Source organism: Alternaria incomplexa (genome assembly GCF_024043165.1).
Source record: "Alternaria incomplexa strain BMP 0042 chromosome Unknown scaffold_8, whole genome shotgun sequence".
Classification (NCBI taxonomy): Eukaryota; Fungi; Ascomycota; class Dothideomycetes; order Pleosporales; family Pleosporaceae; genus Alternaria; species Alternaria incomplexa.
In genome coordinates this window covers 166616-186995 of record NW_026249857.1, presented here as the reverse complement: position 1 = coordinate 186995, position 20380 = coordinate 166616, and the positions used below count along the sequence as shown (strand labels likewise).

The following is a 20380-nucleotide window of genomic DNA, read 5'->3' as shown; positions in this document are numbered from 1 at the left end:
TATACTACTACTCTAAAGTAAAGTTAATAAATTTTTATTTTTTGATCATTAGCGCTTAACTCTTAGTAATCTTAACTTTTAGAGCTTTTAGCTACTTATACTACTATACTATAAAAGTCTTTTTTCTCTCTAAGCCTTAGAGATAGAGCCTACTACGTTATATCTTATAATATTATACTATATTATAAATAACAAATAAAGAAACTTCTAAGCTATAAGAACTAAGCCTAAACTTAAATGCCTCTTATTACTTATTTATACTACTTTTCTTTCTTATATAACTTAATAATAGAGACTTATAATTATATATTTAACTTATTTATTACTACTAATATCATTTAGATAATATTTAGAAGTATTAGTTACTACTATATTATACGTAGTTTTACTTAAAAGTAAGCGCTACTACTACTACTTTTATTATAGTTAATATTACCTAAATACTTAAGAAGATTCTAGAATTAGTAGTAGTAATAAGTCTATAGTACTTTAAAAGAGCAATATATTCTCTACTCTAATACGCTAATTTAAATACTCTAGAATAATCTTAAAAACGTCTATACTTCTCTACTAGGTACTCTAATACATTAATATAACTGTAAACGCTTTTACAGTTTATTAGCTCTATTATATATTTTATTATAAGCTTATTAAGAGAGCTAGTACTAGTCTATTATAAAAATTATCTACTTTATTTAAATTACTAGCCTAGTTATAGATTTATAGTTATTATTATTAATTATAAGCTTAGAAGAAGACTTTAAGTAGCTTAGCTATCTAGAGTAGTACTAAGAGTATCTAGTTATAGTATTAAGAAGTAAATAATATATATTTTATAGAGTTAGTTAACGTAAATAATAGCTAGTTATACTATCTAGCGTAGTTAAGAGCTAGCTAATATTAGTACTATGTCTTAGAGTAATTTATATACTTAAAAGAGCTACTACTATCTATTAAGCTTTTAAAGGGACTACTAAGAATTAAGACCTTTATACTAAGAATTTTATTTTTAATATAATATTCAAGCCTTTTATAATTATTAAAGCTATGTTCTTAGTAGAGAAAGTAAAGCTTTATCTTCTTTAAGACTTATATATAAACTTTAATATCTTCAATATAGATATTAAGATTAATCTCTTATAACTTATATTTTAAGATAACTAATAAAGGTACTATCTTAGAAAGAGAGTAGATTAGAAAGTATATCAAAAAGTAGTCTAGTATATTAATTTTATATATATTATTCTTACTATTAGAGGCTAGTACTTTAAGATATAGATATAGAGGTAGATCTAGAAGATATAAAAGATATAGTAAATAAAGAGAAAAAAAAAAGGATACTAAATATTGACTGTTTTACTTTTTAACTATAGATAAAAGTCTAGTATATATACGTGTATAAGACTCTTCTTTAAGAATTCTTTCATAAGATTTTGCTACTTACTTAGAATACTTATTATATATTAAAATTAGAGTTATAAACTACTATATATTACTACTTTATAGCTTTGTTTTAGTAATAGCCTTAAATACTTTAAGTTCTTAGATATTTATTACTATTCCTTTATAGTTATAGCTTTCTTTATCTTCTACTTTTATATAAAGCTTTTAAAAAGTGAAAAATATATATATAACTTCTAAATACTTTTCTAAAGATATAGAGCATATAATACTTATATTCTTATTTTCTCTATAGTATCTAGGCTAAATTCTAGCTTTTTGCTTTTACACTTTTGTATAAAGCTTAAGAGAAACAAATTTTATAGCTTAGTTTTAATCTTTAAAACTTTTAAAAGAATATATATACTATAATTTTTAATAAAATAGAGGATTTAGAAAATACATCTAAAGTATATTTATATACTATGTTACTTACCTACGTTGTACCTTTATTTCTGCACTAGCATATTTAATAAAGTAAGAAAAGTCTTTTTAGTAGTTAATAAGTTTAGACTTATAAGTATAAGTAGCCTATCTACTTTAAAGATAGTAACTACTAACTATCTTTTATAATAAAATCTATCTAATACTAGCTTATTCTTAAACTTAAAAGTTATATTAAGTGATACATATATATATATAAATATATACATAGTAGTATATAATACTTATATATAGTAGTATATAATACTTATATATAGTTAAGAAGAACTATAGTTTTTAATATTATACTCTAGTTATAGTAATAGTTACTTATAAGCTTATCCAACGTAGTATAGAGCTTTTAATCTAAGTTTTTTAGTCTAAGTTAGAATAACCTACTTACGTACGCCTACTTAATATAGCTCTAGAGCTCTTAAGCTTACTAAGACTATATAGCGTCTTAAGCGTCTAGTATCTTTATAATATATCTATACTTATATCTATTTTTATCTACTATATATTTGTTTTATACACTACTTTATATACTATCTTATACACTACGTAATTACGTTAGTCTTATTTCTTACTATGCTATCTTAACACGCTACTTATAGTTATTATAGTCTATACTATATATATTATACTATATTATATTATAGTATAGTATAGTATATTATAGTATAGTATAGTATATTATATTATATTATATTATATTATAGTATAGTATATTATATTATATTATATTATATTATAGTATATTATAATATATTATATTATATTATATTATATTATTTTATATTATATTATATATATACTAACATACTAAATATAGCTTTATCTTTACCTACTCTTATAGAATACTATTATTAGTAATATTATAATACTACCTATACTAATATAATACTTAACTAATATATTATAGATATCTTACAGACGCAACTTAAGTAACGTAAAAGTATATTTCTAAACTATTCTAGTTCTTAAGCGTCTCTCTAAACTTAGTTTTATAAGCTTTTAAATTTACTTTAATATTTATATTATAGCTTAATAACTCTAGTAGCTTACTCTACTCTACTATAAACGCTTTCTTTATGCTATCTATATTACTTATCTTTTATAAGCTTACGCTACGTAGCTATATATATATATACAATATATCTACTTAATTCTTTATATTTTTTTAAAGAGATATATAAATTATCTAAGTCTTAGTACTAGCTTTAATAATAAAGCTTTCTTGTTTTTCTTATTCTTTTTACTAATACTAGTCACTTTTTTATATAATACTATCTCTGCGCTTAGAGACTTAAAGTCTACTTAATTTATAATTCTTTTTAGATATCCTTTTAATACTATCTATTACTAGCTATATATATAATATAAAAAATACTTACTAGTTATAACTAGTTCTAGAATAAAAGAAGGTGTTATTATATTTAACACTTTAAATATTAAGAAATTTTAATAAATCTTTAAGAATACTTTTCTTATTTTAAAGTTTTTATAGTTAATATATACTTTTTTACTACTACTTTCTTATAACTAGACTACTCTCTTACTCTTTACTTTTTAACTTTTACTTTTTTCTTTAGTTTTCTAGATACTACGCTTTAAAATATAACTTAAATTAATTTAGAATACTTATTATATTCTAGCTACTTAACTTATACTTACTATAATTAGACTTTATATTCTATCTATAGCTACTATAATTACTCTTACTATCTCTTCTTAGCATAGTATATTCTACTTACTAGATAATTAGGTAATTTATAAAGAGCTCGCTAAAAGTAGCTACTTTAGTAGTAGCTATAATAGTAGCCTTTATAGTAGTAATAAAGTTAAAATTAAATATTCTAAAAAGATTTTAGTTAGTATTAAGTTAGAGAGTAGTATCTAGGTATTTAAAGTTTATAGAGATATAAGAAGTTCTTAGAAATATTAAGTTCTTTAATATAGAAAGTTTAAAAAAAAAAGAAAAAAAAAAGAATTCTCTATATATAAAGCTTCTTATAATTTTTTCTAAGCTACTATTCTCTATACTATAGTTTTTCTATGTAAATGTTTTTTACATTTTTTTAGTAGTACTATAATTAAATATTATTCTAAATCTAAAGTTTACTAATACTACCTAGACATCTACCTATTTACTCCTATAGCTAAAAGAAAGGCTAAATTATACTATACTTTAACTTTTACTTTTTTTACTAAAATCTCTACTAAGAGCTTTATTGTAGAAAGCTTTTATATTAACTTTTAAAGATGTTTCCATAATTTTCTAGCTGTATAGCTTATAGCTTACTTATTACTACTTTTAAGTCTACTTCTAACTCTATTAAAGACGCCTTTATTACTATTACTCTCTATAAGTATATTATTATTAATAAAAAATATAGAAGAGATTCTTATCTTAATAGATTCTTTGTAGTTAGATAGATAGTAAACGTTTTTAGAAGCTTAGAAGTATATAAATATATTAATAAAGAATTATAAAAAAATGAAGTAATCTTTGTATATATAGAGTTTTCTCTAATATTCTCTAAACTTTAATTATTTATATAATTATTCTACTCTATTACTAACTATACTTTATTTCTATTATAAATTTATAGTTTTATAGTACTTCTACTATAGTTTTCTATTTATCTACTTATCTACTTATCTATTTTTAATAGGCTAAGAAAATAGCTCTAGTCTAATATTAGCTTATACTTTACTTTTTTTACTAGAATATCTACTTAAAGCTTTTTCTTTTTGAATTTAGTATCTATATTAACTAGAAAGCTTATTTTAACTTTAAATTGTAAATAAAAACCTTTTTAAGTATCTTAATAGCTCTATAGCTTTATAGATTATATATTACTACTTCTAAGTCTAACTCTAATCTTACTAAAAGAGCTTCTTTTAATCTTACTTCTTGTATATATAATTTTATTAATATTATTCTTAGAATACTACACTTATATTAAGTATTATAAATATTATTTCACTAATTCTAATATTTCATTTAGCAAGTATAAAGTATATAAAGAAGTTCTTGTAGCATAGTTTTGAAATACAATTATAAAGTATATAATCTAAATCTACTATATATTAATACTCTACTTAAAATAATTTTGGAATAATAGCGCTAGTAGAATTAATAGTAGTATTAGAACTGTTTTAGTTTATTTAATCTTAAAAAAGAAAGCTTACTACCTATTAGTATTATTAGTAAAATTAGTAATAATAGCGCTATTAGTAAGTTTCTAGTAATATACTATAAGCTATTCTATTAGATAAGTCAATAAAATATAAAAGTATATTTAATATACGCTAAGTTTTAGATAATATTATATTTAGATACTTTATAGCTAAATATTCTCTAGATAAGTAAGTCTAGTAGTAAAGATAGATAGTTTATAAAGTTTATTACAATAACTTATGTCACTCTATTACTATCTTAGCTAGCTAGAAGCTTAGAAAATGAAAATAAGTAATTAGTATATTTTAGTATATTTCTTAGAAACTTAAATAGCTATTAACTCTTAGCTTTTATACTATAAAATTAGCTATAGATATATATAAAGCTTAAAGAACTATAATATTAGCTGCAATAAAAGCTATAAATAATATTCTTTATATTACTATTTCTAAAAGTAAAATATTATACTAGTAGTAATAGAGTTTCTATATTTTACTCTCTTTATTAAGACTCAAAGCTATTATCTATATATAGCTTACTTAGTAAGTACTATATCTAAATAGGTAATTATTTAATTAGGTATTTAAATATAGATTATATAGTAGAATAGTTCTATCTTTTTACTTAGTGCTCTTAGCGTAGATAGCTAGCTTGATTTATAACTTATATAGTTAAAAGCTTTATATTTATCTTTTTAATATTACTAAGTATTTATAGAACTAATAGCTCTTTAATAAATTTAGTAATTTATTTCTTATTACTTTATCTAGTATAGCCTTAGAAGACCTAAAAAGAGATAGTAAGTATAATTATAGTAGCTACAAATAGAATAGAAAGTGTAAAAGTAGTAATTATAAGTTAGATAGCTAGAATGTAGTAGAGATTTAAATTAACTTAAGTTAAATATTAAACTATAGTAGCTAAAAAGCTACAAAAGAAAAAGCTAATTAAGAGTATAGTTATAAGAGTATAGTAGTAAAAAGTATACTTTATCAAAACGTTATTTATTATAGAAGAATATATTTTTAGATACTTTCTATCTAGATATATTCTATCTAAAGTTTAAAGTAGAATAAAATAATATAAGTAATTTCTATAAGATATTTTAAGAAGCTAGATAAGTAGAGCGTATACTAATATATATATAGTCGCTAATTAAGTATAGAAAGATTTAAGCTCTTATAGGTAGTAGATCTTATAAATCTAAATATAGTAACTAGTTTAAAACTAATTAGCGTTAAGATAGTAAATACTAAAAGAATAAGCTTATTGTTAAATATAGAGCTTATAAAGTTATTTAAGATATTTATTAAAGATATTAAAGATATTAAAGATATTAAAGTATAAAGTATATATATATATATATATATATATATATAAAGTATAAAAGTAAGTAAGTACTAATAGTATATTAAAACTTATACTCTCTTTATAGACGTAGAGCTTTAAAAATTAAAAAAGCTAGTATAGCGTATACTAAATTAACTTAATCTAAAGAGTAAAAGCTAGAGTAAAGTAAAAAAAAAGATAGTCTTAAGTTATAAGGCGTAAGTAAAGTCTATAAGAAATTAGAATAGCTTAGTATTATGCTTAAGTATCTAAGTACTTATTAGACGCGTAGTATAATATATTAGTTAGATATTATATTAGTTAGATATTATATTAGTTAGATATTATATTAGTTAGATATTATATTAATTAGATATTATATTAGTTAGATATTATATTAGTTAGATATTATATTAGTATAAGTATTTATATATGAATAGCAGAGTATTAATATATTATAGTAATAGTATTTCTACAAAAGTAGCTAAATATAAAGCTATATTTAGTATATTAGTATATATATATATATATTTAATATAATATAATATATATAGTATAGAGTAATTACATATAATATAGTACGTAAAGTAGTATATAAAGAAGATATATAGCAAGCGTATAGTAGATAAGTATAGATATAAATATAAGTATTAGTATATTATAAAAGTACTAGCTAAGTAGCTACTTAAAGTAGTAAGCGCCTAAAGCACTTTATAGCTTTAGTAAGCTTAAGAGCTATATTAAATAGGCGTACATAGGTAAGTTATTCTAACTTAGACTAGAGAATCTAGGTTAAGAGCTTTTAGCAGACTTAGCTTAAGATTTTTTAGTATTCTTAAAAATTAATTTATTATATAAAAAACTATAAGCTAGGCTTTAATTACTACTTATTCTTTACGACTATTTATACTCTCATTCTTTTATTCTTACTTACTAAAAGCTAGTTTATTTTAATCTATTAGTAAACTAATAATACTAGATTTTAATAAGTTAGTTTTAAAAGAGTAAGCTCTATTCTTAGTAAATAAAATAATATTTTTCTATGAAGATTAAAATATAGTATTAAATAGACTAAACTATAGATTCTAAGTACTACTATTACTAATATATTTTAAGTCCTTAAAAGCTATACTACTAAAGTAATTATTTTATATATACTAAAATACTTTATATAAGAATTATAAAAGAATAAAATACCTTTAATATTATATAATTAACTAAGCTATAGATTATAGAATAATAAAATATTAAAACTTTAGTCTTTGTAATAATACCTCTATATATATACTTTTTCTATTATATTATCCTTTCTATTTCTATTTTTATTTCTATTTCTATTTATATATCTATTTTTTCCTTTTAATTTCTATTTCTTTTTCTATTTCTATAAAAATTTCTATTTATATTTATCTTTAGATTTCTACTTATATTTGTATTTCTATCTAGATTTCTATTCTTATTATATAGGTTTAAGTAAATCTAGAATTCCTAAACTTAATTTAGAGTATATATAGTATCTAATATATAATACTAAAGCTAGACTATAATATACTTAATAAGCTCATCTCTATATCTATTATTTTTTTCTAAGCTCTTTTAGCTTTAGTTAGTATAAAGCTAACTTTACTACTAATTTTCCTTTTTTCTTTTCTATTAATCTACTAATAATTTTACAGTATAAGCTAGTATATAAAAAAAGTAAATTCTATTACTAGAATATAATAATCTTTATTTCTAAGAAGTACAAAAGTCTATATTTAGAAGTATAAATATTAAGTAGACTAGAACTTCGACTTCTAGTACTACTATTTCTTATATAGTAGTTAAAGCTTTTTTAATCTTAATCTAGTAAAGTAACTATTTTATTAATACTAATATCTACTTATAGTAAAAGAAGTTATAATATAATTCTATATATTTAATACCTTAAAAATAACTAAACTATAAGTTATTAGTAATAAATTACTAAAGTATTTAGTAAGTAAATTTATACTTTAACTATAAATATATTTTTTATCTTTATTCTACTACTTTAAATAAATAAGAAATTTAAGAACTAATTAAAATTGTAAATAGTAGCTTAAATCTAATACTAAAGCTTTACTAATTAAAGAAGCTTTTAATAATATTTCTACTTATCCTTCTTTTATATATTCTAAAAGTATTAGTAAGTTTAGAGGTAATTTTATTCCTAGTTATTTTACTTTACTACTTTTATATCTATATTAATTATATTTTAATTATATATTATATAACTACTTACTTAAGCTTTTGTAAATTTTTCTAAAGCTACTATTTAGAAGAAAGCTTTTAGTTAAGCTATTTTAGTAATTATTATATAAACAATTCTTAAAACTATTATAAATACTATTATTAAAGCTTTTAAAACTTACTTTACTTATTCTTTTATATTATATTTTATAAGTATTAATACTATTATACTACTATAAAGACTATTAATACTATTATATTACTATAAACACTATTAATAAGTAGACTAACTCTTTTTATAGTTTATTTTTATAGCTAAGCTTTTAAGTATATTTCTACTAATATATAAGAGTTTCTTCTTAGACTATACTTTATTAATATTAAAGAATAAATAAAGTATTATATTACTAGTCTAACTCTTTTTATTTAAAGTAATTTTATTTAATTAATTATTTATTACATTTCTACTTATAACTACATATATAAAATTGAATTAGAGACAACTTTACTTCTGTATATAAAGGTAGCTATTATATACCTACGTAAAGAGTATATTAGAATTCTTAACTAGAGTAATAATTAATAAACTAAAAAAAAAAAAGTATTTTACGCTTATATCTAGTATAATAAAACTATTAAGTATAGTAGCTATATTAGTACTTTACTATTATAGTTACTCTTAGAAACTAAGCTATAATATATAAAGTAGTTATCTATATAAGCTTAAGACGTTTTAGATTAATAGCTAAAAATTAAATATAGTAAGATATTTTAAAATATTTCTTTTAGTAAGACTTAAATAGTAATTAGTTATTAGTTTATATAAAAGCTTTAGTAGTAATAGTAATATATACTATATATATTAAACTTCTAGAATTCTTAAATCTTCTAGTAGTTTTAAAATAATTTAGAAGCTAAAGATTAAAATCTAAGTAATTCTATATAAGATAGAATTAAGCTACTCTACTCTTCTAGCTTTACTAGAGAGTAGTAATAGCTTTTTTAAGATACGCTGCGCGCTAGCTACTAGCGCAGCTCTCTAATTAGCTATATATCTTACTTTACTTAAGTATATAGTAGGTAGACGTAATATATTATATTAGCTTACTACTATAGCGCACGTACACGCGTAATTATCTTAAGTTTTAATATTTTTTACTTACTTACTTATAGTAGTAACTTAATATAAGTTTTATATCTACTTACTACTATAGCTCTAAAACACTAACCTCTATAATAAGGTTAGTATAACTAGCTAATAAGATTATAGCTTTAATCTACTAATAAAAGCGTCTACTCTTAATCTATTCTAATCTAACTTAAATAGTCTACTTATACGCTAGTAACGTAGCGTTACTTATAAAGTAATTAAATATCTTTTTACTAAATAGAAACTTTATATTAATTTTAATATAGTAATAATAAATCTTAATTATATAAAACTACCTTATAATATTTAAAACTAAGTCTACTAATAAATTAAATAATCCTAAGCTAAGTAAAGATTACTAGTTTTATTATAACAACTCGCTTAAATTTACAATTCTCTAGCTTATTACATCGTAGTATACCTTGATCAACTCTAGTTGCTAAGTCGCAGATTGCGATCTAATCTTTGACACTTCACGCCACCCATACATCTCGAATTCCAGAACTACGCGACATACCATCGCACCAGCAAGAAACCTTCCAACAACCTCCAGCGCCGTAAACAGCGACAGGAACAACTCGCTCGAGAGTACCATCGTTCCATAGATGACCTGAACCCAGACTAGAAGTCTTATCGCCCAGTCAATTACCAACATCCAGTATCTTGTGCTTTTCGCCAGATATTGCCTTTTCTTTCTTCCGATACCGTTTGCGCTAAACGCTAACGGCGTCACCTCTCTTATGAACCATGTCCTCACGGGCTCTAATGCTGGAGGACACGAAGCGACCAATGGGGGATGAGGTGGAGCCACCTGCGATGGAGAACGCCTTGTGGTGTCGCTACCGAGATAGAGAACACACATGCCGAGCGCCTGGATGGGAAGTGGAAGGAACACCCAGAGGAGCGGGGAGAACCCTTCAGCCGTGTTCCCAAATGCTCCAACGAGTGTTGAGATGAAGGAGATAGCCCAGAAGCTGAGCTGCCACCCCTGAATGACCGAGTTCGCCGCTGCTGTACCGACGAGAAGGTATTCAACCCCTGATATTAAGAATTTTACCCAAGAAGGGGGCGTAAGTAGCTTCTCTGGCCAGAGGACCTCATCTTCTCCCCCGACAGATGCATGCCCCATGTTTCTTACGGTCTCCAATCCCGAACGATCGGTCTCCAGCGTCGGACAGGAGCTGCCCAAGCAGATCAGAGCTGCCAACACCGGACGCTGCATACCCAGAATCGCGAGGTCAGCCACCTTTGGTCCGACAAATTGCAGGGCCATAGGTAATAGGCCCAGTACGACGGATACAATTGCCATCTCCGTCTTTCGAATCTCGGTGAAGTTTTCCAGTATGCAGGACACCAGCACCCAGCCACCTCGCCCTGGATCAGCTTGCAGTTCCGTCCATTCGGCTGCGCAAATGCCGTTCATGAGTTCTTGCAAGACATCATCCCAAGCCCCTGCCGCGTAAAACTGTCTGAACTGCCCGTTGTCGTATGCAAGGACAGGCGCATATGATGAGCAGATGATTGAACCAACTAGGGTCTTCATTATGTCGGAGAGACACCCAACTAAGGGGCCAGAGTTAGGAAAGTTTGATAATGCTGTCAGCATGTGGCTGTTGGCGCGAAATCTATAAATGCTGTAAGTCAACAGCAAACGGGACGGTCCGCGTCGGGAGGCCACATAGTAGAGCTGAGCATCCGAATGGCTTCATCAGCCGACATGTAGCTGAAGCGGCCCCCTCAGCCGTACCTTCGGTATGTGGAGGAGAGACATTTCATTCGACGGTGAGCAATTTGTGATGCAGGTCAGTGGCGCTGTGCTACCATCCGAGCGTCATCCCCACCAATAGTTGAACCCCAGCATATCGCCGCAATATCCAAATCGGGCATGTCGGCGATGATAGGTTGTCCATTTGCCTCGTTGGGTGTGCATGAAAGCTATATCAACGAACCAGTGGATGCGCCCTCGGCTGGAAACAAGGTCAGATCTCACCTTGCGCCAGCGGTCCATCCCTGTAGCTATTGTACGACTGAAGGAACCTGCGCGTCAGTCGATAAAGTGGTGCATGCTTTGAGAGACGCAACATGAAGTGACATCTAACAGGTGTCGCATACGGTGACATGTTGCTCAAATACCATAAGTTTGCGAGTGATGAAGTTCGAGACTCTTGCTGCGACTCCATTGTGGGTACATGATCTCGTTCTCTCTAGAGATCCAATCTTTGGCTCGTTACTCGTTCATGCTATTTCGGCTATCGAGAGATAGAAGGTCCAATCGCGGGTAGCAATGCGTCGCGCTCTGCGAGGCTGTCGGGAAACCTCAAAACTCTTAGTTCGGGTGGCGATTCGTCACGTTCTGGTGGAGTTGGTAGGTACGGATCGAGCGCAATACCGCTTCCCAGAATCTCTCATAGTGTTAACACAAAGCGAACAAGAGTTGGCGAGCTCATGGTACGCCGGCTACGCTGGGGTTGCGAGTCGATAGCGACAGGATCTGACATGTTGGGACGCAAGGTTCCGCGAGAGACAAGGTACTTTATTGTGACTGGACAGATGGACTGCCAGGATGTTTGTGTACGCACACTAAAAGTTGACACCTCGAAACCGTGATTTGTTGCTGCGTTGGTAGCGTGCACATCCTTCGCACAATCCATGCTTCCCTAGGCTGCGCTGATATGTAATAATGCTACTATCCTACATAAAGTCCGTAGTTTGTTATCCTACACCCTGTCAAACCAACGTTGGAGAAGCCACCCACCTAACTGAACATGATGGCCTTTATCCGTGAACGCCCCTGTCAACCCTTTTCAAATACCTGTCCTTTAGATGGCACCATTGTAAATATCCCTCAAAATCGGTCTGCCATCCAGCACGCCCCTCTTTCCTGCTGTGATGACTTTGCCGGGTATCCTCTTCTCTTCAGGACTTCCACTCGTGCTTTTACTGCCAATTCTTCTCTTTGGACTCCTAGCGTTCACTTTACCAGGTTTCGCTGTGAGATCGCCAAGTGCCTTGCGCTTCTTCGACGGGCTGGGCGTCAGGCTAGGGCTCTTCGCCATCTTGTTGGCGAACAAGGAAGAGGTCGACTGTCTCACAGGTGTCTTGCTTGTTTGTGTGATGCTTTCGTCGAAACTATGCGATTCGACCATATCGGGTTGGAGATCAAGTACCCAGTCTTTCTCTCGGCAGAGGGCGACCATATCACGCAAGAGCTCGTTGCTTGACAAGGTCTTCTCACTACCGACGATCACAAGTTTCGATCGCGCGCGTGTGAGCGCAACATTGACGCGCCTACGATCTTTTAGAAGATCACCGACTGTGCCGTTCTCGTTGCTCCGTACACAAGACACGATAACGACTTCCTTGTCGCGGCCTTGAAACTTGTCTGCTGTATGTAGTTCCACACCCGCACAGCCTTGGCCGTTGATGACGGGGGCAGCGAGTTCAGAGGATTGAGTTTGGGTGTGTGCAGAAGCCAGACTTTGTCGCAGCAGGGCGAGCTGTGAACGATAGAATGCTATGATGCCAATCTCTCCCGCAGGGACACCTAGGCTGAGAAGAGACACCGTGAGCTGTGTGACAAGCCGTGCCTCCAGGGTGTTGGTGATGCGCGACCCAGATTGCGCTTCTAGGGTTGATGAAATGAGATCGGTGTTGACGAACACAACAGGTTGATCCGGCGACAAGGAACGAGATATCCAACAACGTGCGGTATTAGGGCCAACGCAAGGCTCTACCTCATTAGATCTTGACTGATGCGAGCCATGGTGGTAAGCAGTCAGACCGTCGGGCCGGGGGAGGGTAAGCTTGCGGGAAGCGACAGCAGTCGTACCGCACTTCAGCCTTCCTGAGTAGATAAAAGTGTTTGACAACAGCATGACTTCAGCACACATTCGATACTGATGCTCCAAACTAACGACGGCCTGTGGATGAGCCTCGCAAAGGAGCTTAAACAGTGACACATCAAGTCCGCCCTCCATGGCTTCCTTGTTCTGGACCAGTGGGGGCAGCTGGTAATGGTCGCCCACCAAGATGAACTTCTGAGCCATACGAATGGGCCCCAAGCATACAGGTAGAGTGATTTGGGATGCTTCGTCAACAATGCAGTAGTCGAAGACGCGGCGGTTGAACAAGGGATGATTGATGGTCAGACACGTTGTAGCCACGACTGGCGGCTGCATCCACGATCTTTCGAGCTCTTCGAGACTGTCTTTCGGTTCCGCCGCAAGCGTGGCAAATTCTCTAACTTCAGGATGGATCTTCTTCGCAGCACCCAAGCGTAGTATGCCGATCTTGTCATCTCGAATCTTGAGAAGGATGTTGTCGACGGCAGTATGGGTGTACGAAGTAAGTAGGACACTCTTGCCTTTCGCCACTAGGGTACGAATGATGTGCGCGATCGTGGTGGTTTTTCCAGTTCCAGGCATGCCCAACACGAGGGCATAATCTTTTGCAGACATGACCTTAGCAACGGCAGTGCGCTGATCAGAGTTCATGGACATTTGCGATGACTGAGGCAATGACAGCGCATCTGGTACGGGCTTGAACGCAGGAGCTCGACCGTCTACGATTAGCGCGCGAAGGTCGTGGGCCTTGTATACACTGTCGTCCATGATCTGGATGAGATTGTTGCGTGCTGCAGCCATACCATTGCTGAATTCGTCTTTGTCAAGACGATACAGTACGGGCTCCTCATCAGATTGAAATTCCGCCACAGTCTCGCCTTCTTTGGTAACCTCCATGATACCAGCAAAGGTTTGGTTGTTTTGTGAATGGAAACCGGGTAGCTTGGTTCGAGAATTGTGCAAACGTTTGTCAACAGCGACAGTTATACGACGCTTTTTCACGTTGGTGACGTATCCGTTAGCCAACGCGAAATGGCCTTCCTCATCCGAAACTACAACAGGCTCTCCGATGATGAGCTGAGACTCGGTGAAGGAAAACCCTGGAGCCGGCTGCTGTTTGATAAACGTGTAGTTGTAGCGGTTGATCTTTTGGCCGTTCTTGTCTTCATGGGCAGATCCAGGCTCCAAGATGACGTTCGAGAAACAACGACCGAGCTTTTCCCGTTCGGTGCTCAACATGGTCCACAACTCTCGTCGAAACTTCATCATATCCGTCTCTTCTTTGGTCAACAGCGTGTCCCACTTCTTCATGAACTCTTGATGGGAAGGTTGGAGAGGCTTCACGAGCTCGTCATATCTTTCTTTCGCCTTCGGGTTCAACATCTCGCCTTTTCCATCCTCAACGAGATTATGATACAGGAAGCAAGGTTCCTGTGCGTAACACTTTTGACACTTGAAGTCTTCCTTCAGAATCGGTGGCAACTCGATGCGATCTCGAACATAGCAGGCCAACTCATTGCGCTTGATGATCATGTGAATGATGTCGTTGCGAATCGCAGGAATACGGCTGATTTCGGAAGTCTCAAGGTAATACAAGATACCGTAAGCAATGTCAACGTCTGGCAAAGTTAGCGGGGGATGCAATCTGGCTTGGAGGACGTACCATATCGATTCGACAACAATAGGTTGTACAAAGCGGTCTGAGCAACGTGTGCAGCGTTCGAAGAGTTCTTGCCAGTCTTGACTTCGAAAGGCACTGTCAATGTGCGTTCCCCGAGATCATCGCGCATTGTCACTTGCACAGTAGCATCGATGTTGCCTTTCAATCCATACATTGGAGACCAGACGTGCTCTTCCACATCAAGTAGTTTGTTAATGCTCATGGTCGACTGACGTCCGTTTCGCTCTCGAACGACGGCATCAGCTTGAGGTTCTGCGCGAACGAACACCTTAGCCCATGCCTGTAGCTCCGGCAGCTTGCTGCTCAGATGCTCCTTGACGGCTTCGCACGTTGAATTGATCTCCAGTATGGTCTCGAGATGGTTCGGTAAGAGCGTTTCGATGGTGTCCAATAAGAATACAGAACTCCATTCGTTCGCTTTCATGGCTTTTTGGAACAACTCGTGGAGCAGTGTGCCGTAGAGCATTGGGGCGTTCGCCTTGCTTGTGGCCTTTACACGGTCTTGCAGCACCGCACGTCGTAAACACCCAAAAGAGTCAGCGACAACAGTCGATGAGATGAGATGATCAGGATGAAGAATGAGCATGTTGTGGTGATCATCAATGATACACTGTCCAGTACTTGTAAAGTCACCGATGACATGCACAAACGATCCCGTAGTGCATGGGGTATCGAACCAAGCTTGACGTAGAGTGATCGCCTTGAATAACTTTGTCTTCTCTTCCTCGACGAGCAAAACCTACACGGTGTAAGCTGGGGCAGGCAAAAAACGTTTGGGTTAGTGACTTACCTTTTCGGACATCTGGTAGCCGCGATCAGTGGTATATGAACTTTCGTCCACTCGCTTGATAAGGTAGCGCTGGATTGCTCTATTATCCTGTTGACTCTTCGAGATTTAGTAGGCTTCTTTAATCAGGGGCAAGTTCACACTCTACTTACAGTATTGGCAGGTACTTGGGTGGCTGCAACTTCGGCGGCAGCGAACTCGTCAGCATCAATGTCCTCTCCAAAGTCATCGTCGTCATCATCGTCCAAAAGACTAATCACAGGTGCTGATACTGCACTTGCGGTAGCTCCTGCGCCTTCGGCCTCTGCGGTCTGGCTCTGATCTGCCATTGGAGACTCTACAGATCGCGTATCGTACAGCGATGCTACATGTTCCAGATCCGCAGCGAAGTCGTCCTCGTCATCCATGCCAAACTCATCGTCGTCACTGCCTTGTTCTGGTGCTGGGTCTGCATAGTGATGTTGTGCGGGTGGATGGATGGGCTCGGTGGGTATGGTAACGTAGCTCGTGGAGCGTGCGGGTGGCGCGGACTTCGTGGGCGGTGGAGTTTGCACAGGTCGAGGCGATATGTCCAAAGCTTCCACCATGTCGGCGTCGAAGTCATCTCCGAAATCATCTGAGGATCCCTGCGATGCCGGTGGCTTCGGTGCCGCTTCCACGTAATCGTCTTCTCGAACGAGCTCGTCATCCATGTCCACGGTATCTTCTAGAGGTGCCGACTCGTGGCGTATTGTTTCGGAGGTTTCTGCCAGATTGTCGCGTGCACGCCGCTGGAGAGGAGAGCCCGACGATTGGTCCTGGCGATCGCCTGCCCCTGGTAACGGAGATGAGCTCGAGGGCATCTGTGACGATATGCGTGGCTGTGACTTCGATACGCATTCCCTCATGCGCTGGACCATGCTCGCAATGTTGGGTTTCGCGGGCTGTCCAAGCATGATTCCATTCGAACTAGATGCGCCAGCGAAGACGTCCTCTGTAGCTTCCTGCTCCGGCTGGAACACACCGTGGGTTCTCCGTTTCTTCCGGGTCGATGCTGGGAACTCTACGCCACAGCTTGCCCATCTCCGAAGTCCACTGACACTTCCAGCAGCAGCCATCGACCTAGGTGACGATTCGTTGATGAGATGTGCAAATGCCACGCTCTTGTTGGCGCTTGGTGTTCCCTTGTTGTTCGTGTACCGTGACCACAGCTCCATGGCAGGATCGGCCTGGGGTGTTGTGATGTCTTGCCTCGCACCGTCCAGTCTGTGTTCGTCTTGCGACGGTCCGACGGGCGAAGAGCTCCGAGCGCGTTTCTTGTTCTTCCGGGGCAAAGGCGTGTTGACTGCTTGCGAGCCTCTCCATATCAGCGTCTCTTCGGGCGAGGCGACAGGTTGCGGCGCGTGTCTCGAGGAATCGTCGACGTTGCCTACCAGATCCGCAAGCGGCAGCCTCGTAGTGGCGGGAGTTGATGGCGGCGGACAATCGAGAATGGTGGGCAGCTTTGGAGTCTTGTTCGTGGTTCCCACATCTTTCGCGACACGATTCGCCTTTGGTGTCCCCATGGGCTTTGGTGTCTTTCCGCGCGCGGTCGGTAGATTTTCCTTCTCCGCCTCGCGCTGTCGGAGGGATTCCGCGGTGGGCGCGCCCTCGATGAATTGGAAAGCTTTGAGCTTGGTACGTGTCTGGGTCGAAGGCATGATGGGAGGGCCAGTAACTACCTGCCGAGCCTGCGGCGCCGCCTGGTTACTGTTTTGGTGGGGGAAGTTGCGTGGGCGGTTCCATTGGCCCTTGAACTGCTGCTGCGAGGGTGAGAGGTGAGTAGGCGGCGGCAGTGAAGGCAGCGGGCTATCCAAGTACCTTTGGCTTCGGGTTCTCGTCAAAGAAGGACCTCTGTCGCGTGGACATGGAGATGGTTGGTAGCGTCAACGTCTCCAGAGCACCGAACGCGAGAGACGCGTCGTGAGTGGCCAATCACGTTGGGCGAGGCGAGAGCTCGTGGCGATACGCGCTCGGGCCGGCTGCTGCGAGCCGATGTGCGACACAGCTCCGAGTGCGGGGACCTGAAAGATACAGTCACGGAATTGACACGACTTGGCGTATCGCAGGTAGCTCCGCGTATCACAAAAGTAGCAAGACATGTCTAGAGGCAGGGACGGGTCAGATAGTCGCTTTTGCGCCAATCGAAATGGTGTCAACCGATGACGGGAAGCTAGGACCACGCCTAAGCGGAGTTTGGACATTCATCCCACGCTCTAGCACTCTTTCCCCAGATTGTGCGCGCCGACCGTGAATCGCTCACCCAACAGCGGCCATCTCTCTTCTCTTCCCCTCAGCCACCTCATTACCTCCCACCACAACCGCCAACATGTCTGCTGCCGACGCGAAGCCATTGCCTTTTGTCTACCAGTTCGCGGCTGGTAAGTTCCAATTCTCGTAACACCGCTCAGCTCCGATGCGACAGCTACCCGAAAGAAATCCGGCTCCGCACCAAGCAAGAAATCTATACGCGCTTCTCTCCGATTATCGCACAGGGCATTCCTGCGTGCCAGTTGAGCTTCAGCTATGTCAATCAGTGCTAACAATGTCCAGGTGCCGTGGCTGGTGTGTCAGAAGTGAGTGCGCAACTGTCTATGGAGCTCGCGTGAGATCAACTGTGCTAATGCAGCTCTTGTAATAGATCCTGATCATGTATGTACCACCCTGCACCCACACAGTCGAGGCTCAAGCACTAACACTATCTCAAGGTACCCGCTGGACGTCGTCAAGACCCGGATGTAAGCGACCGCCTATGACACCGCCTCTGGACCGCCTCTAAACATGCGCAGACAACTTCAGACCTCTGGCAAGGTGGTCGGTGACGAGGGCTACAATGGCATGATGGACTGCTTCAGGAAGATCATCAAGAATGAGGGGTACGCTATGACGCTCCTGCGATCATGAGCAAGAGGGGTTGACATCTGCCAGTGCGTCGAGATTGTACCGCGGTATCACCGCGCCTATCCTTATGGAAGCTCCCAAGAGGTACGCGCTTCCCTGCTTCTTCATACCAACAAAGAAGGAAATCATCTCACGCGACACAGGGCCACCAAGTTCGCAGCCAATGACTCATGGGGTTCCTTCTACCGCAACCTGTTCGGTCAGGCTAAGATGAACCAGTCGCTCTCCATCCTCACCGGCGCAACCGCCGGTGCCACCGAAGCCTTCGTCGTCGTACCCTTCGAGCTCGTCAAGATTCGGTTACAAGACAGGGCGCAAGCCCACAAGTACAACGGCATGGTGGACTGCGTCACCAAGATCGTCAAGCAGGAAGGGCCGCTCACCCTTTACCAGGGTCTTGAGTCGACTATGTGGAGGCACATCCTGTGGAACGCTGGATACTTTGGCTGCATCTTTCAGGTCCGCGCTCTCCTGCCCGCAGCAACCACCAAGAAGAGCCAAATCACCAACGACCTCATGTCTGGTGCTATCGGTGGCACTGTCGGCACCATCCTAAACACTCCCATGGACGTTGTCAAGTCGCGTATTCAAAACTCTCCTAAGGTCGCAGGATCGATTCCCAAGTACAACTGGGCATGGCCGGCTCTCGGTACGGTCATGAAGGAGGAGGGTTTCGCAGCACTATACAAGGGATTCACACCCAAGGTCCTGAGATTGGGACCTGGAGGCGGTATCTTGCTGGTCGTCTTCACCGGTGTCATGGACTTCTTCCGCAACATGCGCGACGGCAAATAAGCGATGACCAGACTCGTCGTCAGTACGTGTAGTCTTTGGATTACTTTAACCGTTCAAGAGCCTCTAGGAATCTTGCAATGTAGATTACGTATCCTGTACCCGCTTGCTACAAACCAAGGCAGGGTGAAATCACATTCTTCAACCCATGTTATGACACGATGAACTCGTGCTAGCCATTTTGTTACTTTTGAGAGCATTGCTCTACTCTCCGATCATACATGAGCTTTACTAGATGGTATCGTCACTTTCGTTGTGGAAATGCATGAGATCAGCACTTTTCATACATCTAGCCCTGGAGAGCTGCCAGTAGAAGGGTTCCACTAACGTCAAGTTCGGCCTGAGTCTACGTGCGCGAAAGTTCAAACAGCTTCTCTAATGGCTTGCGCTATCCCCCACGAGTAGAATATCGCACCCCGAAACCAGCGCAGTCTAACACATGCCAATCCCGCGTTCTATCAACCCCAAACAACCCCACTTACGCGGCTAGACACGGGTGACGTCACCCTCCCCTCCAAGCCCTCACCATAGCCCATCTTGCTGCCTGGTGACCCCTAAAGCCCAAACAAACAAGTTAGTTCACCAGTTGACGCAAGTGCCAGCCAGGGTCTTCTTGCATAAG

The 20380-nt window shown here is 36.6% G+C and overlaps 2 protein-coding genes across 2 annotated transcripts; one reads left to right on the top strand and one right to left on the bottom strand.

Annotated features, from left to right (window-relative positions):
* Nucleotides 1–12556: 12556 nt before the first annotated feature.
* J4E90_005881 (uncharacterized protein) lies at nucleotides 12557–17934 on the bottom strand (the record flags this gene model as incomplete). The annotated part of the gene is made up of 5 exons (XM_051435432.1): nucleotides 12557–15198; nucleotides 15243–15999; nucleotides 16051–16062; nucleotides 16200–17828; nucleotides 17887–17934. The coding sequence occupies 5 exons, from the start codon at nucleotides 17932–17934 to the stop codon at nucleotides 12557–12559; spliced, it is 5088 nt and encodes a 1695-aa protein (XP_051290290.1).
* A 460-nt stretch (nucleotides 17935–18394) lies between these two features.
* J4E90_005880 (uncharacterized protein) lies at nucleotides 18395–19761 on the top strand (the record flags this gene model as incomplete). Its single annotated transcript, XM_051435431.1, has 7 exons — nucleotides 18395–18446; nucleotides 18619–18641; nucleotides 18707–18717; nucleotides 18774–18803; nucleotides 18855–18941; nucleotides 18994–19050; nucleotides 19110–19761. The coding sequence occupies 7 exons, from the start codon at nucleotides 18395–18397 to the stop codon at nucleotides 19759–19761; spliced, it is 912 nt and encodes a 303-aa protein (XP_051290289.1).
* Between the last annotated feature and the right edge of the window lie 619 nt (nucleotides 19762–20380).